General features: G+C 31.2%; 1 protein-coding gene across 1 annotated transcript; it reads left to right on the top strand.

The window, feature by feature from the left end:
- Nucleotides 1-5326: 5326 nt before the first annotated feature.
- On the top strand, nt 5327-25773 carry LOC134681301 (ubiquitin-associated and SH3 domain-containing protein B-like). The gene is made up of 12 exons (XM_063540870.1): nt 5327-5468; nt 11765-11818; nt 12688-12874; nt 13755-13947; nt 14719-14888; nt 15099-15307; nt 15709-15802; nt 16093-16438; nt 17573-17692; nt 18517-18609; nt 19457-19693; nt 21348-25773. The coding sequence occupies exons 1-12, from the start codon at nt 5356-5358 to the stop codon at nt 21596-21598; spliced, it is 2067 nt and encodes a 688-aa protein (XP_063396940.1). The 5' UTR covers nt 5327-5355; the 3' UTR covers nt 21599-25773.
- The last annotated feature ends 83 nt before the right edge of the window (nt 25774-25856 follow it).

The raw sequence follows: 25856 nt of genomic DNA, 5'->3' as shown, positions 1-25856 counted from the left end.
TGTTTCCTTTTTCTGAGTTTTATCAACGTATCCCAGTGGTCCTAAGTGTTCTGTATTTTCTATTATAACTGGAATGAGCATTTTGGATTTTCCAGGCAAAGTGACTGTCTCCTTTACAATGACTCTACATATTGCATTTGCTTCTCCTCCTATCCAGCAACGTATATCTGTATCCTTTGTAGATAATATCTGTCTCTTATAATCAGTTTTGTCTATGTGATCCAATAGAAAATACTGCCCCAAGATCGCATCTTGTTTGATATCACAGACAAGAAATTCTGTGTTAAAATCTGCTGTCCCTAAAGTGAGTTTTTGTTTAAGTGTCCCGTGTCAGCATAAAGGATTGCCATTTACATCAAAAAGTTTATATGTGCTTGGTTCTAGTATTGCGTTTTTCAGTACATCAGCTAACTGTCTGTAAATTTTGTAATTTAATATAGAGGAGGTTGATCCATTGTCTATTAGTATTGTCAAAGGTAAGTTTTGTAGGTATCCTTTTGTATAAAATCCGTTATCCCATATACCACATGTATTTCCCATTTGTCCTATCCTAACATTGTGGCTTAATTCCTGTGACGGTAAATTTCCCACTGGTTCCCGGTCTAACGAGCCAACGGGGAACTGAAGTTTCCCTGGTTGATACTTGGTGATTTTCTGTTATCCTGGTCCTTGGAGCCTTGCTGTCCTCTAGTATTGTCATGTCTTGCATTTTCCTGTTTGTATCGGAGATAAAATGGACAATATCTACATAAGTGACCTGTGCTTTCACAAATGAAGCATTTTAAATTAGCTTGCCTGTTATTAGTATTTCCCCATTAAGGCCTTCTGTTATAATTATTTTGCCAAGAGTTGCTATAATTCTGTTTTGTACCTTCAAGCTGTGAAATCCTCCTTGTTAGTCCATTAATGCTATCGTGAAATTGGTTTTCCGAAGGTTCCTGTGAAAAATTAGATGCTTCTCCTAAATGTGTATCTGTTGTCATTCTGACACTGCCTTTCTTCTTTTCTGAGCCATCTCCTATTATAGCTTCATATCTTTCTATTACCTCTACAGCTCCTGCAACAGTTCTACATCCCTGGTTAGTGCATTGGTATTTTACTTCAGGTGTAACGCTTTTGTACAGCTGGTTAAGTGCTAATACTTCCTGAGCCCTTGCATCAAGATCAATGTAAGCTCTCTGAGCCATCTGGCGCAGATCGTCCGCCAACGCCGCTATTGCTTCTCCTGGGTTCCTTTTTCTCATTTCAAGACGAGAAAGCCATCTGTTTTGTTGCCTTGTACTCCCAAATCGTAATCCCAATCTCTGAGTCAAAATACCGTAATCCCGTTTTTCAGTCTGTTCTAAACTAATGTAAAATGTCCTTGCTGGTCCCCTTAATGCTGCCGCTAACGCTAATACTTTATCTGCGTCCCGCCATCTCCCAAGTTCGGCGCACACCTCAAAGTGTGAAATATATTCCTCCCAATCCTCTCCTCCATCATATTGTTCTAGTCTAATAGAGACTGTGTGTGGGTTGTTGTATCGGAATCCGTCAGTATTTATCCCCTTTGTCCTCTTTGCCCAGACATGCCATATTCTCTATTTACGTCTCCCTCCCTATATGCATATACATTTGTTCTGTGTTCTTCTAAAGTTTCATTTGCATCCGCAAATTCGGTATTTCTCTCATGCCTTGCTTCTTTTTCTCTCTCTTCCGATCTAAATCTGATTTCCAAATCTGGCGACTCGGCCATGTTGAGACTTAGACTGATTTTAACCTAATATATATAACGTACAATAATTATTGTAATAAAATTATTTTAATTTCCACCACGTTAAGATCCATCTTTATCGTAGACGTTGACATATTATATTGGTATACTAGTAGATAGTTGAATTTAAAAATAAATGTGAGGTTCGCATCCTGGATGCCACTTTGGACTGTGACATCCCACTTCTGACACAAATTTGTTACAGGCGGGCGAGTAGAGGTCAAGTGTACTTTTAGTTCCGTATGATTGCTTATTGACAGTGTATTACAGACTAGGGGAATAGCTCTGGTAGTATGGATGGAGGCGATTATATACGGACACATAAAAACACAGCTTACATTTCTACATTTTAATCAGACAAAGATTACGTCACAATAATGAATACAGAATACTGACAAATATATAAAATCCCGCCCCAAAACAAAAATTTACTAAATTTTTATAATGGTCAATATGTTTATGTGTGAAAAAAAATACAATTTATACTAATTTCCAAAATTGAAAGGTTTCATGAATAAAGTTAATCTCTCGACACTTAAAACAAACGTATCAACGCTGCAAAACCGAAAGTCTAGCATCTCGGACTCCTCCCTCGGATGACCTTATGCACACATTACTTTCACACAAACTATTACAGTGATACACACATAGTAATGGCATTTCCTACTAGACAAACTAATATCATTATAAATAGCTGAATACAAATTTGATAATATCATCAGAGACCTTTTAACTCTTAAATTTAATAAGGTTTTATTTATGATAAATATCACACCGCTAAATGATAAGCACGTTCACATTAGCTTAAATCCGAAGTAAACAAATAACGTAGTTCAAAAATTAACATGAAAAGTATCTGGATTCATAAAATCAACATAGTTAAAAATAAAATGTTCTCGTACAGAATAAAGTCATCAGGGTTTCTTTAAAATATGTCTTCTTGGAACTCTTCAAAACCATGGCGATACAGACTGAGTTATCACCAAAATACGGTAAATATAACAGTTAATATAGGTAACGGCGGAATGGACACAACAGCATTACAGTCAACATTACGCAATACACATCACACGTGTAGTTCAACGGATAAACTGGGTCAACATCAATAAACAGTAAAAATGGCTCTTTTGGTGAAATCGGAAATTTCTTGAGTATGCATGGCGATACAGTTATCACCGATACAAATTAAACTTATAATGTCAAATGAAATAGCATATAATAAATGTATAAACAGGATCCAAACGAATGTTACAGAAATAAAATGCATGATAATGATGCAATGAGATAAATTTCACGTGCTTCATGTTTAAAACGGGATACAGGTGGTTGACATTCATCACAAATCACAAAGACGGTATGTATACAAGACGAGACATGGTCTGTTCTTCCTTTCAAAAAATCAATTTAAATGTTGGTATTCATAAACGTCCAGATATAAATTTTCAAAAACAATTAAAAGTGTTCAGCATCGTGCCGGTATGTTACTGATTAGGGACAGTCGGTCAATTTCACAAGTAAAAATATCCAAAATCCATGGAAAAACAAAATCCAAAATATGTATAAATCATTATTCACGATCGTTTAGGTCACTCCACCATATTACAGACTAGGGGAATAGCTCTGGTAGCATGGATGGAGGCGATTATATACGGACACTTAAAAACACATCAGCTTCCATTTCTACATTTTAATCAGACAAAGATTACGTCACAAACATGAATACAAAATACTGACAAAAGGGGAACAACTCTCTCTCACATACAGAAACATAATCTGACCATATATACTGATATATAACAAGTGTTCCTTTACTTAGTCTTGTTTCAATAATGAGAGAATGAAATATACGTATTTCATTGAATTACGATATTAGAAAGTTGTCAACGTGGTGGGACATCGTATCTTTACATCTTTAATAATTGTATAATTTGCCAAAAACTGCTATTAGAAATTGTAAACATTGAACTGGTTCCGCATCTTGTCTAAATATGAAGCCACTTCCTGTTGAAGACCTGCTTAAGCGGGAATATTTATAAAAGCGATATTTGGTTCCTCACTAAGACGTCCTTATGTGAGCTTTTAGTTAAATATTCCAAAAGATGTAAAAAGATAAATAAAGGCTTGAAATGCTATAGCATAGCTTAAGGTGAAATAGCTGTATATCGAAATGCATCCTGTACCTAAATAGCTTGGTTGACTTTAAGGGTTGTTTGGTTTATTGTACTGCTCTGCTTGATAGCCAGATACGATATGCCAAAGTATATATGTGCTAGTGCGACGCCGTATTTATACTTGACGGTGAAATACATCCGCGACTCGCCACGATGGAATTTAAGGGAGAACTAACCAAAAGATGTGTAAAATAACACTGAGACTGAATGAATAGGTAACAGCAAACATGTTTTATAAACCCATTATCCCCTGAAAGTGTGAATTTAATGTAGACCCGTGAAAATCGTCGAAGTGCCTGTTCACTGACAGTTGAATTTTACCGCTATGTCAACTTGATAAGTAATGTTGATAGACGTTATGTTAAATGTTATGTTATCTGATACAATTTGTACTAATTATAAAAATATGCAATTAGATCTCCCCAAATTGAGTTTGCCAAAGTTGTCTTAGTTTATGAAAATCATCTAACGTGACGGTACCCGAATTGCACCTTTTTTGACAGTTTTTTCACCAGTCCTACGTTTTTTTATGATCAAGAAATAAATGTCCTTAAAGTGTCTATTTTGTAGCCCTTTCCTTCTTTATTGTATAGGTACACCAATTTAATTTTGAATCCATTTTGAGTCATAAGAAAATGGGCTTGAATCAACCTCCAAACTAACCATTATTCTGTAATGAGGAGTACCCAAATTGCATCCATGCTTAAATTCACATCGTCAAAAGTCTAATAACCGAGCTTTAATTTGTTTAATTTCTTCAAATATTTTGAACAATTGGATATTAGTCCATGCTTACTCTTCATATTTTATGAAATAAATACTTATAATATATTGTATTTGCTAATTTTTAAAAGATGACGTTTTGATGACGTCGCATGATGTCGTTTTTCTTACATTTTGCTTTTTCAGGCTTGTTTAGTTTTTCTGTAAATTTCTGTCCCAAATACTCTCTCTACTTTCACAATACGCACAAAAACAACAAAAAACCCAGAAGATCCAGTAGCCAACCATTTCATTCAGAACAATCATTCAATGACATATTTGAAAGATACCGCCATAGAGAGAGTATTTGGAACAGAAATTTACAGAAAAACTAAAGAAGCCTTTTGGATGAAAAAAATAAAAACTTTTGTGCCTTCTCTCTGTCTAATTATTGACTCATTAATTAGGACAGCTGGGTTTTTTTTTAAGTAATGACTTTAAATTAAAAAAAATAAAAGTCCCTGACTTATTGTATCAAGGATTTGTATAGTAGCACTTACTATACAAATACTTGCTTATTTAAAACAGATTACTGTGATAGTCCCAGATTATCTTTATACAAATGTTTTTAAATAATTTTACGTACACTTTTTGACACCCCAATCGTCCCTCACCGGAAATCAATTTGAATTATCTCCCTTAATCAGAAGCAGGAAGTGCAGACGAGAAATGGCTTCTGCAGATTTACCAACCAGACATCACCGGAATGACACGATTAAGAGAAGACAGACTCCATCTGCACTTGATATTTTGATGCAGATGGGGTTCCCAAAGCAACGAGCGTATGTTTTTATTTCAATATTGATTTTGCTATTGACATTTCTTAAGAGAAATCGAAGAAAGAACACGACATATTCTTACAATCTTAAAATCTGTCACTGGCACTGTCAGTGACATGTGTAGCAGGGCAACACTTTATGTTATCTGAAAGAAGATTACAAAGAATGATCATACTTATTCCTATTCATTATTGCAAAGTGTAGTTCTCTGGATATTAATGACCTCAATTTATTAAAATTTTATATAAAACAATTTTTTTTTATGTTTTATGCAATTTTAATTTTTATAGAACTTTTTTTAGTTTCCATCATTTTTGGGAAGAAAACAACTATATTAAACCAGTTTAATTTTGATACATAGATTAGATCTATGAAATGATGATATTTTTTTAAAGGACAGGTTTCTTTTATTCATTTGTTTACTATTTAAATCGTGTTCAAACTGTATGTAATACATGACTTGTAACACTATAAATAGCAATTTTGTTTTGGTGTGACATCATGCAAGACAAACCCAAATGATGTGACTGTATAGAAAGTCTAGATTTTAACATCTCTTAAATAAAAAAATAAAAGGTTATTTGCCCAAGGATGATATATTTTTTTATGTTTGTTAGACATGTTAGAGCAAAAACAAAACATTAATCACAAACAATGACAAAATAAGTATCTCTAACAAACATGTTTAAAAAAAATGTTAAATAGAGGTGATTTAATTTTTGTTGTTGAAAAAACCCAAAAGATAATAATTTTATTCATGACATAGGGCAAATGTAGGAAGAATCAAAAGAAAAGCATGGAAATCTGCAGAACAAATTTTTTAAGTAGGAAATGGTACTTTGGTCTATTGTTCCATTTGCTTTAAAATTTAAAGAGATGGAAGCCTATTGACAAAAAATGATTGATTTGAGTGTTAACAGGTCTAATGACATTGTTCATGTTGTTGGGAAAATGAGAAAAACAAACATGCACTGACATACATGTAGCAGACACAAGATAAAAAGGCAAAAAAAAAATCTGATACAAAATAATATGAACCAAGATGCAGGTGCTACCTGGTGCTAAATTTGATTGAAGCTTGGGTAAACTGACAATGTTGAGCATGCTGAGGAGTAAATGACAAACATTTGAAATAAACTTGTTAAACAACAATAATATTTGGGAGGGTGCTAGCTGGTGCCCCCCCCCCCCCCCCCCAAATATTATTGTTGTTTAACAAGTTTATTTCAAATGTTTGTCATTTACTCCTCAGCATGCTCAGCATTGTCAGTTTACCCAAGCTTCAATCAAATTTTTACAGTCCCATATATATGATGATCTCTATGACATGTATATATATACAAATACATGTAACTTCTATAATGAATATGCATGACACCAGGAGTCATAACAGTCATGACATGGTAAAGAAAGAAGTCTATTTTTAAATTAAAAAAAAAAATTGTTCAAGCATTTTGAGATAAACAACAACATGGACAATGTCCATTGTTACAATTAAGATCAAGTAACGGGAAGTTTTATAATCACCATATTCAAGGTTTATTAACTTCTTTTTGTCTCTACAAATCAAATTTGAAATGATGCAATTGAAATGAATTTAATTGGTTCCAAAATAAGTAACCTATTAGGTTTTCAGTTGACACTTACAATGTACTATTTAGCATGTTAAGTATAACAGGGAAAACAAGAAACAAATGCTTATTGATATAGAAATAGGAAGATGTGGTGTGAGTGCCAATGAGACAACTCTCCATCCAAATAACAATTTAAAAAGTAAACCATTATAGGTTAAAGTACGGCCTTCAACATGGAGCCTTGGCTCTTACCGAACAACAAGCTATAAAGGGTCCAAAAATTACTAGTGTAAAACCATTCAAACGGGTTAACCAATGGTCAAATCTATATAAACAAAACGAGAAACATGTATACATGTATATATTACATAAACAAACAACAACTACTGTACATCAGATTCCTGACTTAGGACAGGTGCAAACATTTGCAGCGGGATTAAACGTTTTAATGGATCCAAACCTTCTCTCTTTTTCTGAAACAATAGCATAACATCACAACATAGAAAACACACGATAAAATATCAATTGGCAGACTTAACTCAATCAAAAAACGTATGATTATTAGTTAAGATATGCATGTATTTTGATTATCTTTTACCAATCTATTTTGTTTTGGTAAAAAATAAATATCTATCTTCTGCTCAGTTCATATGTTATTTTTTTGTTTTATGAGTTTCAATCTTAATAAGTAAATTAAAAAGATAATTTTAATAGGCCCAACTGAAGTGGGATTTCTCACTGTGTTGGGCCACACTTAAAAATATTTTGGTTTGCCCAAACCCTACCCAAAGATTGAGATAGTGGGTAGGTAGGTAGGCATTTTTTTTATTTTTTTTTCAAAAATGGGGAAATGAACTAATCAGAAATAAGTAATGATTGGAATGATTTTGAAAAAAAAAGATAATCTGTCTGAAGTTAATGGTTATACAATTAATCTAACCATCATGACCATGGAAGTATTATATTGACGATATAATACTTCCATGATCTAACTAATTAGGGGTAACCATGCATGGCTAAGTATCAATTGGTTAATATACCCATGCATGCATCACTACCCCTCCCTATAGTCATGTTAGTAATAGATTATTTTCAGAAATGAGTAACTACATGATTTCATTTTTTTTTGTTTTAAAAAATACCTTGTTACTGTCATTACAGACATACTGTAGCTGTTAGAAACATATGATTTCAGTCTTTATAGATATCATGGATATAGGAAGATGTGGTGTGAGTGCCAACTCTCCATCAAAATAACAATTTATAAAAGTAAACCATTATAGGTCAATGTACGGCCTTCAACACGGAGCTTTGGCTCACATAGAACAACAAGCTATAAAGGGCCCCAAAATTACTTGTGTAAAACCATTCAAACGGGAAAACCAACGGTCTTATCTATATAATCATGATAAAAAAACGAGAAACGAGAAAAACGTATAAATTACATAAACAAACAACAACTACTGTACATGTACATCAGATTCCTGACTTAGGACAGATCTATGCAAACATTTGCAACGGAATTAAACGATTACATGATTACAATACAATATATATTTTTAATTTATCATCTAGTCTTGAATTGTTCAAAGGTGTTGTGTATTTAATTTCAAATATTTGTATTATTTGTTTTTAGCCATGCATGCTTGCATTGTATGCATGTAGCATAAAGATTTTTTTTTATGTACATTTTAAAACGTTTGAACTGTTGAATACATGGGTATTTCAATACAGGAATCACATTTTAATGATAAAATTATAGAATTTGGAGTTTACAACATTTTGCCCATAGACACCTTTAGGCTTTACTTAAACATCATCTACATAAACAGTTGATAGCCTAAAATGTAAATAAGAACTTTTGGAGACCATTTCAGAGTTACTTTATATTCGGCATGTTCAGTGTTATATGAAATGATATATGGTTTAAAACAGGAAAATGTTGCTGTTTATTTGAACACTTGTGCATGTGGACACCATGATTATCAATTTATTTAAAGTCAGTCTTCATGCTGTGTGGCAGCCCTGGTAGCCCAGGCTTGGAAAATTGCTCTCGGGCCTGTAAAAATTATATCTACAGGCCAACAGCATCTAACTTAAAAAAAATGAAAATTGAGCTCCGGACCTGTAAATTAAAATTTCATCGTGAAGACTGTAAAGGACATTCCAAATGCAACGATGCATCTTTAGTATTTTGTGTTAATTATCTAAAGATTAAGAGAAAATTATCTACTCATTGTAGGAGCAATACATACATGATATATATGATTTCCTGTTTATTTTAAGATTGCTTAGTGTCTTTTGTCAACTTTCAAGTCTCCTAAAATTTATTTTTAAAATCCTTCATAATTTCCTTCAAATAATTTTTTATGACAGTTTAACCGTGTGATTTATATTCAGTATTAAATCCCCTGTGTGATGATGTTGGTTGGTTTGCATGAAGATTTTCATACTACATGTAGTTAATCAACCAATGTGTGCTTTAAATTTACTATTAAAATAAACCTTTTGGCTAAAATCCTTAAAAAATTAATTAAAGATCCCACAAATAACATGACTCATATACATTTTATTGTACATTTATGTACATGTACATGTGGTTTAGTTGTCAATGAAATGATGACTGAATGAATTCTTTAAGCTTAAACTGTTAAATAGGCACTGATTTACCTAAAATGTAAAACTTGACATAAAGAATTCTGAATAACAAATTAAAACTCTGATAATATTTAAAACATTGTTTGTTATAAGTGTTATCCAATATTTAAAGGGAAAATAAGTAAATTTAAGTAAAATCTAATGTACATTGTAGGAATAGACCAAACTTATGATTTAAGTGGCAAAATTTAAACTGAAGTAAGATAAAAATTTAAAAAAAACATATTTACTAATTTTTCATGATATCAATTGGTGATTATGACTGAAATATTATTTCATGTATTGTTTTCGATGTCTGGAGTCTTTAATCAAAGTGTTAACACGTCTGCAGACCTCAACATCCCTTAGGGTGACAGGGGAATAGAACTGTAGTCACCATTAGTCTTCCTCTGACCGGCAGTAAACCCCTTGCCAAAGTGGGACATCTGATAAGCCATATGGGATTTACAATTTTGCAGCCATGTCTGTTGAGAATGGGGATGGTAGAACTCATGTAGAGAGAGTGTCACACTCTTTGCATGTTAAGGACCCTTGTAACAACTCTTTAAGGGGTCAGAAGGTGGCCTGTGTTGCCAGGCTAAATTGTTGTTCCTATCAAATATACAATGTATCCTCATCATGCTCATTGGCAATTTCCTGTGGCAGTCCAAATTCAGCAAATCAGTAACAATTTTCTCCAAATTTCTAAAAACCTGATGGTTAAAAAATATAGTAAATAAATTATATTTGACTAATCTTTTATAAACATGATAAATGATACATTTTACTTTTTACTTTTCCACTGCGGTATTGGAATTAAGAAATCAGTGTTTTTTGTTTGTGCAATGTGAAGCATGTAACCAATGCTATCACACCCAATCATCATAATTATAACCTTTTTTCAACAGTTTTTCATTTATAACTATGCAAAAGTGAATTTTTCATGTTTCAAGTAAATTACCACAAAATTATAAGACCATGTTTATGTTACAGACTGTCTTTTTTGTATCAGGAAAATTTAATTCACCTAATTTTTTTTAGTAAAAGTGAATTTAAAGTGCACTCTTTTGTGCTCACTGACTTTTAATGTGCACATTATTAAATAGATCCGTGTACAATAGAGTTTTATGTAACAAATCAAAGAGATTATTTCATATCAGGAAGACTATTTACTTCCTGTTTAAGATAGTTAAAAAATCACATTTAAATATGTAGCAAGAGGACTTTTATGGGATATTTTTATTATTTATTTTATATTAAAGGCTTTTCATTGTTTATATCAAATATTTATATTTATAAATTATTAATAGAATGTCACTTTTCAATTTGATTTATGATATAAAATTTTGTCTTAATTAATTACCCTCTCACTAAATTGTCAATACTGGTAGTGATCTGTTTTCATGGTCTTTACTAACAATGACTGATTTCTAAGAAACCAGTACAATATTTTGATCTGTAATTTTCTTATGGTGTTCAATTTTGGATTGTCAGACGTCACATTTTGCCTGAGTGTGAATGGGGTATACAGTAGGAAATAGCCCAAGGCTACTAATGGGTCTCCAAATACAGTGATAAAATCCTGCATTCAGAGGTGGTCTTCAACTGGCCCATAAACAAAAATAGGTAATAGGTTCATGTACAGTACATGCAACCTTAGTGAAATCTCTCTGGGAAGTTCACACTGATTTTTAAAATAGTGTAAATGATTTTAGGATAAATGTAAAAGATGCCAGTCCCATGTCAGGAGCCTGTTATTCAGTTGTTGACGTTTGTTGATGTGTTAGATATTTGTTTTTAGTTCATCTTTTGTACATACAATGACATAAATTAGGTTGTTAATTTTTCTTGTTTTAATTGTTTTACATTTGTAATTTCAAGACCTTTTTTAAAAGATGACTATGTGTATGGGCTTTGCTCATTGTTGAAGGCAGAAAGGTGACCTATAGTTGTTAATTTCTGTGTCATTTGGTCTCATGTGGAGAGTTGTCTCAGTGTCAATCATACCACATCTTCTTTTTTATAAGAACTTTTATATATTTTATCTCTGTAATATAAATTTACATATATATATATTGAATTTTGCAGAGAGAAGGCCATAGCTGCTACTGGTGATAATGGTGTACAGCTAGCATCAGACTGGTAAGATTAACAAACTTTATTCAGGGTAACAATCTGCTCTATCACCCTCTCAGCTACCTGTTATTTAGAAGAAAAAAATTGAACTGTACAATATGCCCTACGTTTATAAAGTTGTAAATGAATTGATCTGGAGCCTTCGACACCAAATTATCATGATTATAGATGAAGATGAACTGTTTACAAATGTCCTTACTTGTGACATATATATCATGTATATACATGTATGCATATAGGCGTAAAAAATAATTTTCACATGTGCAGATGTATATTTTCATTAAATAAAATAGTAAAATAAGTTAAAAAGTTAACAGTTCCATTCCATATATGCATATATATTCATTTAATACATGTAATAGGTGGGTTAAATTTTGTTATTGTTCATTTTGTATTTGGTACTCTCTGAAGGTGGACATTTTACTCCAATCTTTCATCCACCAATGCAATGTTGCACAAATTTTGTTAGCAATTAGAATATATACATGTAAAATTGATATAATGTAACTGTTTCTAAATCATGTTAATCTTACATAAAAAAGACCAAAATGTGTTCATAGGCTGATTAGTAGAAGTTTGTCTTGATCAGCTTTTCATTTTTCCACTGGCCAAAACTACAACAGGGGGAGGCCTTTTGACTGGTTAAACAAATTTGTTGTAAGTGTTTATGATTCTTGCTGGTAATCTGGGGGAAAAATGACAAGATGTAAATGTAAGATCAATAGTTAGGAAACAGGGTTTACCAATTACCATGATTACTCTCTGAAGATGGATAGTTTACCTTTCCTCCACTTGTAACACTAACTTTATGCATTATTATATTACAAAACCTTAAAAAAAACTTATTATATTCAATTTATTTTGTCTCTTTACAGGCTGTTGTCCCATGTGCATGATCCCACCTTAGACATCAACATTCCTAGAGAGTATATCCTGTACTTATGTCCTGTCGGACCACTACAAAAACAGCTGACAGAATTCTGGGAAAAGAGCCAGAATCTGTGTGGATTTAATGGAGCTCATTCTTATTTTCCACATGTCACACTATGTCCTTTCTTCAAAGTATGTAAATTTTATATTTTATAAATAATTTGGGTAGTTAAATTTAAGTATATACATTTATTGCACACAAGGGTTTCTAGAACACAATGTGAAAAATCCAGATGGTTGATTGTTACATGTACTAGATCTATAAATGATAAAAGAAGATGTGGTATGAGTGCTAATGAGACAACTCTTCATCCAAGTCCCAATTTGTAAAAATAAACTATTATTGGTCAAATTACTGTCTTCAACACAGAGCCTTGGCTCATACTGAACAGCAAGCTGTAAAGGATCCCAGAAATTACTAAGTGTATAACCATTCAAAAAGAAAAACCAATGATCTAATCAATATAAAGAAACAAGAAACACTTATGAACCACATCAACATAAGACAACCACTGAACATCAGGTTTTTGACTTAGAACCGGTGCAAACAAATGCTTCATGGACATGAGTAATGATGAAATAGCTTTTGTTCAGAATGCAGAAACATGCAGTGTTCTCTGTAGAGCATTTTATCAACAAAGAAAAGAGGCACATTTTTTTGGATGCGCTATGAGAGTTATAACTGAATCTTAGTTATGCCATATTACCTTTAAAATCTTGAAGACATCTTTGACCAGTGGCAATTCAATGTCAGTTATCCAAAATGAAGAAGAGTTAAAATATATACAATAAACATGATAAAAAACCGTGATGACATATGAATGCCAAATTGACAACAATCCTCAAAATGTTCAACTGTTTATTACTGTTAATTTACCATACTTGTAATTAAAGTGAGCTTCCATATACTGCTTTTAATAAAACATTTGCAAAGTTTTGACAGTATGATAATTTGTATGAATGTTCAGGTCAGGTTGTCTGCCTTACAGTATTCACAATATGTTTTTTTCAGTGTGATGACAACAAAGTGCATGTCTTGAGTGAAGCAATGGCCAAAATGGAAGAGAAATTAAGTCAGTGTCCAGGAAAATTACAGCTGGACTTCTTCAGCCAAGTAAATTTTATTGGATTGTTTATCAGAGATCAGCATTATGACTTCCTTATGAAAATTGCAGATGATTTTTCTGCAGAAATTAGAAAATCAGGTCATTATTTACAATAGTTTGTGCAAAGAAATTTGAAATTATTTTGAAAATATATATTTTGTGGTCGATTAAAAAAAAAAGGTTCACCTGTACTTCTATAGTTCAAACTGATTATTTTCCATTTACCAAAGTAGGATATATACCTAAGAGAGGTGTCCATCTAAACGAACAAATTTCTTAAAAAAATAAATTTAAACTAAACCTTCAAGCAATCTTTATCACTTAATGATCTTAAGAATCTGATTCTCCTATTTTACTCCATGCTCAAAAGTTTGAATTAGTTCATGGATGCATTTTAATTTTTTGATTTTAACCAAAACAAATCTTAGATGTATGTCTTATTTTTCAGATTGACCTCAGCATGTTAAAGTAATATTATGTAATTTTTTTTCATAAATATATGAAAGTCTTTATAATTTGCATAACGAAACATACTTCTTAGTGGTGTTAAGTAGGATAGAGTATATGGAAACTGAGCTCTCGTTAATTTTTAGCTCTCTATATATATAAGCTACTTTAGCATTAGTTAGTGGTACAAATAATTATAGATTTTTGTTTGATGTAGTATATTCTATCTAATCTTAGTTTAATTTGAATGAACAGAAATCTTTATGACCTTTTTGAGATGTAAAAAATCCTAGTACCCAATGGACAATTTTTACAGATAAACTATTCTATTGCAAAGTGTTTTATGTAAAACAAAAATGCAAATACATGTAAGAGCTAGTTCCACGACCCTCAGCTAATGCAAATATTTTTAAATATCTACAGGTGTTAATCTAGAGCCTCACAGAAAGCAGTTACACATGACATTAGCATACCAGTATCCTACAGAGCAGCACGAGGCCTTGCTCAAACTAGCCAAAGAAATAGATTTGTCAGCTGACGTTAGATGGGACTACAGATTATATTCTAGGGATGCCAGATCTGGACCGACAGAGGTATCTTTATAATAACTATAGGAACCACGAATTCAAATGTGCAACAAAAATCTTATTTTCAATAGACTTTGTATACAGAGATTGGCAAAACCATGAAATCTAATATCCAGGAATGCAAGTTTTCAGCAACCCACGAAAATTGATACCCACGAAAATAAATAAATCCACAGTATGTTAACTTATTAACTAATTGCTTGTTAAATGTTTTAGGTCCGTAAAGTGATTAAATGTTACACACATCAACTTGGTGATGAATTGGAGCTGATTGAAGGAGATTTTATTTCTGTGGATCTTGCCGAAGTTGAGAAAAGTAAAGATCGTTGGTATCATGGTACTTCCTGGTTAACAGGGAATGCTGGGATGTTTCCAGGAACCTACACTAAAAAGACGCAGGAGACATTTGCATGGACTAAACAAAGGTACTCAAGGTTATATAAAATTACAGAAATCTTTCTGGTATTAACCTACAGTGCTTATAATTATTCTTTTGAAATTTTAACACAACTTTAGGATTGATCTAACTGGATTTAAAAAGTCAAGTTTGCTTAAATTCATGGTACATTCGGCTCTTCTGAATTAGCAAATGATTTAAGCAGAAATGCTTAAAATGCATAAAACTTTTGAAGTTTGAAGCGAAAATAGATTGGTCTTATATTTGGTGATTAAGGTTCTATTGATCATTTAAGCAATTATAACTTTTTGTGTTAAAGGTTCTAAAGAGTTTTTAGTTAATTTGTATAAACCTTTTTGTATTTTTAAAGTATTTTTTATAGCATTTAGTCAATTTGTATAGCTGACTATGAACTGATTTACATTTCAGGTCCTATCCTCTTGTAGAAAGACCCTCTAGTGTTAACCCTGTAACAAATGGTTTCCATTCTGAAGTTGCTCATGATGAAAATCAATATGCACTGGTATATAGATTTTATTATTTGATATTTTCAGTTTCATAAATGTTAGTACATCTAAGTTTGATGATTACTTTGAATCACTGCCCTCTATATCTGATTGTCATAGTCCAGCTACTTTGAAGTTTCACAGATTGTCTTTTTTCAAAATTTTCTGCTGACAGGCCAGACATATTTCTGTGTCAATAGTTATTTTGTTGGAAATGTTTGTAATTTTTTTGCTATGTTCTGGTTTGTACATTATAAAAATAATGCTATTTTCATTTTTTCATTATAATCTTTGTCATTTCTTTCAGGTTGTTAAAAACAGACCACATGATTCCCCTAAGTTCACAAGATCCCATCCACCGAAAAAAACACGAGCTGAATCACCACCACCGAAACTGCCACCTACAAAAATAAATCGAGCTGATTCAAATCCAACAAAAATAACCAGAGCTGAATCACCACCACCGAAACTGCCACCGACAAAAGTAAATAGAGCTGATTCAAATCCAACAAAAGTAACTCGAGGGGAATCACCACCACCAAAGCTGCCACCAAAGAAAACTGGTCCATGTAAGCTGTTTATAATGAGGCATGGTGAACGTCCTGACTTTTCACTGGGAAGAAGCTGGTTCGAAGAAGCATTTGATGATGATGGTAGGTTTTTTGTTGTTAATGAATGAAGTGGAAAGGTATGTGGTGTAAAACCATTGTGTTGTAGTGACATGATGAAAGAAAGTTTCATTTATCATTACAGATCATTAATGTTAAATATAAAAAAGTGTGTATGATGGCCAATGAGTCAACTATCCACAAAAGACCAAAATGACACAAACAATAACAATTATAGGTCACTGTACGGCCTTCAACAATGAGCTAAGCCCATACCACATATAGTCAGCTATAAAAGGCCGGGATAAGACAATGTAAAACAATTCAAACGAGAAAACTAGCGGCCTTATTTATGTAAAAAAATGAACGAAAAACAAATATGTAACAAATAAACAAACGACAACCACTGAATTACATGCTCCTGAAGTATTTTTACTTGTCATGTTTGTGGGATCTCCCCTGTACTAAGTTTATGTAGAAGTTATGTTTTTGTACAAATTGTGACTTTTTTATTATTACAGAAAATGATTAATATGAGTTTTTTTCATCCATAAAACCTTGTTTGGTATTTGTTTCTTAACTACTTTCCAACCATAAAACTTCAATAGAACTTAGAAGTATCTTCTGGCTCACTTTAAGGAATGCATAAACATTGAATCTAGAAAAATATATAAAATTAAAAGGTGTTTGCCATCATAGTGTTTCAACATCCACCCTTTTTCTTAATGTAAGTTTTTTTTACTTTGTGTATGATATAAATATCATAATGGATGGTGAGACTCTGATACAATGTCTTAAATATCTCAAAATAATTTTTATCTTTTATCAAATAGCAATATATATTGATAGGAAATTAGTAGAAATGTTTTAATGTGTTGCTTCTCTATGTTCCAGATTAAAACAATCAGTAAGGCTCTAAACTAAAATTAAAAACATCAGCTGTAACATATGTAATTTATAATCCTCCCTTTCGATTATTCATTATTGTAAAATATCGGTTATTCAGACACGGAGCTACCAAACAATGTCTGTGCCATAACTTAAAAACACTTTTACAAATTGTATGACATTATTTAAAAAAATACCTGTAGAAAAAGACATTCTTATGCATTCAATTTAGTCACAGCTATATCCAAATTAATTATTTAACTTAATTTATTTTTAAAAATCTATTTATAGGTGTGTATACAAGAAAAAATCTAAATTTACCCGAGAAGATGTATAAAAGGAAGACCTACTTAGAGTATAACTATGATCCACCATTGACAGAGGTTGGAAAATTTCAGGCTAAAATTGCTGGTAAGTGTTTAACTAACAAAACCCAGTAAATGATCAAGTATTATTCAGATTGAAATTACTTGATTTTTTGAGGGTCCATGTAAAACAAAGGAAACTTTTAGATTCTTGTATATTTTTGTGTCATTTGTTTATGCTTTTATTTATAAATTCAGAAATTATAACAAAGTTTTTATTCCCCCTCTTTAAAAAAGGGGGGATATACTGTTTCACCTCTGTCTGTTCTTCCGTCAGTCAGTCTGTCCGTCCCATGAATATTTTTCGTCGCATTTTTCTCACGAACTACAATACAAGGATTTCTGAAATTTGGTTTCAGGGTTTGTCTAAGTCAGCTATACCGTGTGTTGTGTTTTCAGATTGATCACTTGACAACTTCCTGTTTACCGGACACTTGTATGATTTTACACATGATAGCCAAGTTGAAAATTTTCGTCACATTTTTCTCAGGAACTACAATACAAGGATTTCTGAAATTTGGTTTCAGGATTTATATAAGTCAGCTATACCGTGTGATGCGTTTTCAGATTCATCACTCGACAACTTTCTGTAAACTTGCATTTTTTTACACTATTAATATTATCCACTTGCGGCGGGGGTATCATCAGTGAGCGGTAGCTCGCAGTTTCATGTTTATTATTGTAAATATTGCAACAGGATTAGTATCACAATAATACAAACCTAATTATGATATCTGTTACATATATCTTTATGTAAATTTTCTTAAGTTGCAAAAATTAATCCCACATTTTTGTCCATACTTAAAAATTGCAATAATTTGTTTCGAAGGCCACATTTTATAAAGCACTGTGAATTTTGTTTATTTACAGGTGAATATTTACTGAAAACAAACTGCAGTATATCTCACATTTACACGTCACCTTCCTTACGCTGTGTTCAGACTTCAGTAGAAGTGTATAAAGGTAGGTCAAGTGATGAAAAATATATGATTTTAGTTCAGAGATCTTTTATATTGTAAAGACTTTGAAAAAGATTTCAAATTGTGTAGACTGCTTAAAAGGAGGAAAAGCTCAGCTGTTGTTTTTTTTTCACCTATTTACATGTAGGCAGAAGTTACAGAAAAAACATCAACAAAATGTGCTAGTTTCCTATATGATATAAATATGGTAAATAAATTCCAAATGGGATGAGAGCTCAAAGCGAATTATTAAGCTACTAGTGTACTTTATAAAGATTTATCTGACTGAAATATTATATGCCATAATGGGCAATTTAGACAAAAGTTTTAAGATTATATAATAATTGTTTTTCATCTTTATAGTGATCAATATGAGTGATTGTTATCGTCTTAAAGACACATTTCATCTGATATCTTTAAAAATTGTAAAGTTGTATTTTTACAATGTATGTTAAATTGAGATCAGTACTGTGTTTTTGCTAAAGCGAGACATAGTTATTACAAACTTTATGTGGTAATGTTTCTGCAAGTCAATTTTCTTTAACCTTATTACTTTAAAAGAAATATGACTTGATCTACAACTTAAAATATAACTAATACTAATTTGGACATTAAAATACACCACACACAACTAACTGACCCGTTATGAAATATTCACAGTTTCTACATGTCTTTATTCAAAGAAATTTCCTAAAAGTTTATAGTAAAATTATAGTAAGATAAAGTAATTTCATTGGAAATTAATTCTGTATTTATAGATAAAACATTACATCTGAATTCATTTTATTTGCATGTATGGTTATTTTTTTGAAGAACTGTTTAACAAATTAGTTTCTGTTTATTCATTTTAGTGTTAGGGCTAACAAATAAAATCAAAATAGAACCAGGTCTGTTTGAATGGACCTATCATGTTGGAGTGCCAAAGTTTATGGACCCCCAGGAGCTGACTGATGTGGGTCTACCAATACTTACAAACCATTGTCCACAGTTTGTAAGAGAGGACTTGGACCCTGATGAAAATGTTGATGAACTCTACCACCGGTGTAACAAAGCTACTAGAGAAATACTCAAATCACATGAAAAAAGTGGTAAGATCTATAGACATTGTTACTTTTTGGTTTCCATGACACTTGGCCTTCTGACATAATGAATTACATTTGAACATTCTCTTGCAAGGTCCTAAATTTAGGTTTTCACTTCTAAAGCCCCACCTAGGGGCATTTTGTTTTTTGGTCTGTTTGTCTGTCTATTTCATGGTCCACTGAATAAAGAAAATGTTAGTGAGTGTGAGGGGGGCATCTGTGTACTATCAACATACTTTGGCTACATACATGATTTATCAGTTTGTTCACAAAGGAGTATGTTCGATAAGGTCCTAAAATGGCCCCCTTTTTTAGTGTAAATTTCAAATTCAGATTTATTGACCAATATCAAGATAAATTATAGCAAATACATTGATTAGATAGGATATAAGCCATTTTGTTGAAAATTTTACGTTTCTGCGTTTCATTATGACGTCACAAGTTGTACTCATATTGATTTTTCACGAAAAATCAATGAAAATGGGTAAATTTCCGAAGATTATTTGACAGGAAACATAGAGAGCTTATGTCGACAACAACGATCTTTTAAAATAATGTTTTTGAAGACATTTAACATGTCTTATTTGAATATTAAGCTTTTCGACACCTGCGCTCTATGTTTCCTGGTCCTTTATTTGGTTGAAATCCAGCTGATTTTGTCAAATTTCACCAAAATCCCTTATCTTGACCTTTTTGGGATTTAAAAATCAACGTGTTAGAATTAAACTTTGACCAAAACAGCTCTGTTTAGGCCAAAAAAAAATATATGTCTGTTTCCTGTTTCCCGACCGACCCTAACTCAAACCCCCGACCCTAAATCTTTTTATTCAAATCCGGAAAAAAATCGGTTCCGGTCCGAACCAGATCCGTATTTTACTATGCCCAAACAAAAAATGGCTGCTCCCAGCACAAATGTGCCACAATAAGCGAGTTTAAAAATGTCAGCACTTGGAGGATGATTCAATTAAAGCTTCTTTAAAGGGATTAAATCATTTAGGGGTACAGGACCCTAACAAAACATGACATATAACCGACTGCAAATCTGACAGGAAGTGCAAAAAAAAAAAAAAAAAAAGAAATCCCGACCTACCAACCCTGATTTTTTGGCCTTGGAAGCAGGAAACAGACATATTTTTTTTTTTTGGCCTTAGCTTTCTCACATGTTTTTAAGGCAACTTCAAACAATTATTGTCTTGTAACCATGAACTTTATAATTGGGGCCAAATATGGCACTTACCGAACTTACTCCTTTCTTTTCAAGTTTTGTGAGATCTTAATTTGTATTTTATGTTGTCAATGTTTGGAGATGTTCATCATTGAGCTCTAGACATGATATACTGCAGATTGATTATTATTTGTGAAATACCATTTTTTTTTTTTTAGATTTTATAGGTTCAATAAAATCAAATATCCAGAAAAAAACAACTTTGTCAATCATTTAATTCGGTTATTATGAAAATTAATGAATCCACAGTATTCATAAAGCAATCACTTTTGGACATAAAAGTTTCCATACGATATCAAAATGTTAAGGGATCACATCAGTCATGAAGTTAGAGTTAGAAAGAAACAAGTAGAAAATGTGGTATCTTTTGTAGCAAATTAAGTTTGTTTATCTTGTACTGTACTTTACCTAACATCCACCATTTCTTTTTTTTAGGAGATAGTGTACTATTAGTAGGACATTCAGGAACATTAGATCTCTGTTCGAGATCATTGTTAGGGAAACAATCAAAAAGTGAACCGCAATACCAAGACTTTATTACCAAAATTCCATTTTGTTGTGCAATCAGTATTCAACAGAGTCCGGATAAAAAGAAATGGACAGTGTGTAGTGATCATCATCTTCCGTTAAGTATGGGCAAGTGTACAGGTCTGAAGATAGATACGTTAAAACGGGTCATGGAGTAGAGTTGTGATATCTACAGCATTCCAGTAAACATTTATGATGTTTGTTTTGTTTTACAAATACTGTTAATTCAGAAATTATGGCAAACATTTATTATTGGGATTTTGTCATTTCAGACTAAAATGCTTTTTAATTTTTGCCATATTGAGAAAAAGCCAGTTTTATTCATATAAAAAAATTCAAAATGTGAGCTTGAAGTTTTGCAAATATTAACCTGTCATATTTTTTGCAATAATAAAAACATCGCAATAATTTCTGAATTTACAAAATGTGCTTTGTAAGCAAACAATTTTCCAAAAATTGCACACATGTATTTTTAAGTAGTTATCTGACATTATGCAGCTTTTAAACAATTATATATTCATATGCATGTACTTTTTTAGGGTAAAGATTGCATAAAATGCAAGCAGAACCCTAAAGTACTTACTTGATATCTGTATCTTTCAAGGTTGATCACTACCTTTAAAAGTTCAAACAAAATAGTGCAGTGAAGGGATCAATCCTCCTATCCAGTCAATACAATTTAATGATCATTGTTATACTTTGATATTTAAGTTACAAGATGCTATGGATTTGAATTACCATACTTGTCAAAAAAATATTTTTTAATTTAAAATCCTGGTATCTATAATGAGTTTATTTATAACTTATAATTAAAGTTATGTATGTTGCATATTTCTGAGAGCAAAATCTGTTGCATGTAAAAGACAGCCTTGTAGATTTTGAAATAGAAGGCTAATATCACTAATAGTCAGCACTCACACCTGCAAAGTGGAAAGGGATAAATATAATTTGCAATAACTTGTTTCCCAATCCACTATAAATAAATATGTTTAAACTAACTACAAATGTACAATCACAAACAAAGGAAGATAACTCCAACTAGAATTTTTTAAATATCCTATCAAATTCAGTTCAAATTTATTTCAAAATTCACAAAATTGTAAACTGAAAGCAATCTTTACCCTTCATTGATCACTATGATTTTGTTTAACAAATTGTGCTTTTTTGTCAAATAATTTTAAACAGCTGCACATATGTATTTTTAAGGAATTATCATTATTGAGCTGTCCAACAATTATATATTCTTATACTTTTTAATACTCTATACCTGGTCATTCTGTGCAATTAAAATGTAACTTAAGTAGACTTTATGAGTGATTTTGGTCTTCCCCCACCAATATGTTAGTTCTTGAACAGTACTTACTTTAAAAGGGATAAATGGTAGCTTTTATTACATTGTATTAGACTACAAAATAAAAATTATGAATTTTTGTTTGAGATATAAATAAAAAATAATACTTTATATGCATTTCCCTGTTAATAAAAATAAAATAATTTTACAATTTCAGTTAAGTTTTTTATTTATTTTATTAATAACTTTGACATTTTTATTGAACTTTATTGAAGAGTTTTAAGCTCAAGATTACCTACCATGACAATAGCATGTTTATTATTAACTTTTTGGTGTATTATTTTTGGTGAATCCAGAATTTATAAGAAAAAAGATCCTAAAATGTACCATCTGAAGTTATATAGAAACAGATGTGTAAAAAATGTGAAGTATTGAAATCATTACAACTTGATTTATAGAATATCAAAAATTTCAATACTTGATGTTTTATTCCCATGCATTCAATAAGTATGGGAATAGTCCATTTTCTAGATTGTGGGTAAGTTTGTTCGACCATCGTGTAAAAGGTTAAAGTTTTGGGATAAGGCACTCTAATATTCATCCTGGAAACTTAGTACACACGTTCATTATGTTATGAACTTTTAAAATATATGCCAAATTCTTCAGTTCACTGAACTTGGAAGTGTGATGATGCAGTTAGGATATGATATTCTTTGTACACAAAAGTCTTGTTTTGTTTGAAATAACTTATGATAAATTTGAAACAGAATTGGAAATATTGATGTCATAAACTGTAAATAGAACTCAATAAAATGATCATTGTTTTATTCATTACAATTGAGAATGTATATAATGAGAAGTAACAGTGCTAATTAATGAATTCCTTATGAACAAAAAACACATTTCTATTATTAGTACTTGAATATAGTTAAGTTGCCAAAATATTACATGCTCTCATAATCAAATAGTGATATAATTAAATTAATGTATTATGTATTTTTTTTTTAAAGATTTTTGTTAGCCTTGTTTACCTTTTATTATAATTGTTTATGTGAATGTATTAAATTTCCACTTTCAGAATATAAATGTTCTTCTTAGCAAGAGAACCTTTGTCAATGTACACCATACATGTACTGACTGCTGAAACATTTTGTCTTGACAAGTCAATTTACTTATGTGAAATAATATAAGCAACACGGTGTTTTTGTCTTAAGAATTTACTTAGGTGAGATTAGGTGAAAATTGATAAATCAAGAATTTAAAATTGATACAATAGCTGGTAGAGCATTCATTATAAATATAAAAATAAGCTGAAAATATTGATAGGTCATGGATCTCCTATTTCCAGATATTTGAGATTTCAAATATGGCGAGAAAAGGCTGACTCAGACTTTTACCTTATACTTGCATTGGTATTATTTTGGTCTCAAAACAAAAGAACGAAAATCAAGAATCTTCTAAAATTTTGGTAAATGACCTTTCATGAGCTATTAATTCTTATATGAAAAAAATAAATGGATGTTATGGGGCCAAATATTTTAACTTGTATTGTATGGAAAAACACCAAGGAGTCCGAACATTTGACACAAATTTCCAAAACCTCACTTAAGTTCATTCTTAAAGCATGATGAAAAATTACTGTTTTGGTTTGTTAACAAAGTAAAGTAATTTCAAATGAACCAAGCTCTACTATTAACCATGTATTTGAAATAAAACATGCCACCTGACCTAATACACCTTATCACTATCTGTCCTCCATTACTGGATATCACACAAGTGCCCCGTAAAATTTTGACGTCATAAAACAAAAAAAACTGACACAACAATGAAAAACTGATTGGGTTGTTGTTGATGTCAAAAGTTCAAGCACCTGGGTCAGCCGGGATTAGCAATAAGGTGTATATTAAATATACTCAGTGTCCTCATGTTTGCTTGTAACTAACCAAAACATTTTTGTTCATGTTATTTGTTAATTTCATTATTTTCTAATGTTAGATTTGAATTATTATTTTCTGCTTACAGATTAATTGTCAATAAAGTATTTCTTTTGTCTGTATGCAGAGGGCTACAAATAGCTAATAAATAGAAAAGAATATGGATAATCATAATAAGGAAGCATAAGCAAACTAAATGAAAGTTCTTTATATATTTGCAAACAAATAAGTTTTTTTCATGTTAAAACTGTAAATCATAGTATATATTCCATTAGTCTGGTTTTGTAGCTACTTATTGTGTAAAATGCTCATAATTTGTATAAAGTTTAAGAAAAACCCACAATAATTTGAAATTGGAAAGACTTGTTTTAAAGATAAATATTACATCTGTTATTTAATACTTTTAGAAAAAGGAAATTAGAAACCATATTCTGGTTATTGCTACAAAAAAAATGTATAGCAATATAATTATCTGTACCATCTTTTATAGAATTAAACCATCTTGAGTTATCTCCCATCCATATTCATTGAGTTTAAAGATAAAATAAAAACTTTTGTAAACTTGTTAAACAAATTTATTTATCAGGTAATTTTTTGTAAAGTATTGCTTTAAAGGAAAAGTGATAGATAGAAATGAATTGCATTTCTGTATCTAAAAGGTTATTTTTTTTAATATTGCCATTTGATTAGGGACTTTCTGTTTCAAATTTCCCCCAAGAGTTCAGTATTTTTGTGATTTTACTTTTTTCAGTATAAACCTGTATATATATTATCTGCATCACAACTTTTTCTTCCATCAATACTGTTTTTAGTTAAAATGGCATTGTTGAATAAGCCACTATTCTATATTCAGATATTTACTTTCTTGTAAAGAATAACTAATTATAAGGTTTTGAATTGTACTGAAATAACTATCATTGTTTTATCAATACATCTAAGTACTTACTCCAGCTGGACTGGACATTTTTTGTCAGTTATTTGTGATATTGTTTTTGATAAACAGTTGTTTTGTTTGTTTGTTTTAATACTGTTTTTATTAGTCTCTCATTGTTTTTACCATGTATACATATATATTGCTATAAGTTTATTATTAAATAATATACCAAGATATCATTGTTTTGTTAGCTATACATTGTTCTGAACCTTTCATCCTAGGTGATTAGATAAAAAAAATAATCTCATTCAGTAAAG

The sequence above is a fragment of the Mytilus trossulus genome, chromosome 8 (genome assembly GCF_036588685.1).
Source record: "Mytilus trossulus isolate FHL-02 chromosome 8, PNRI_Mtr1.1.1.hap1, whole genome shotgun sequence".
NCBI classification, from domain to species: domain Eukaryota; kingdom Metazoa; phylum Mollusca; class Bivalvia; order Mytilida; family Mytilidae; genus Mytilus; species Mytilus trossulus.
This window is presented reverse-complemented; position numbering and strand designations above follow the sequence as displayed.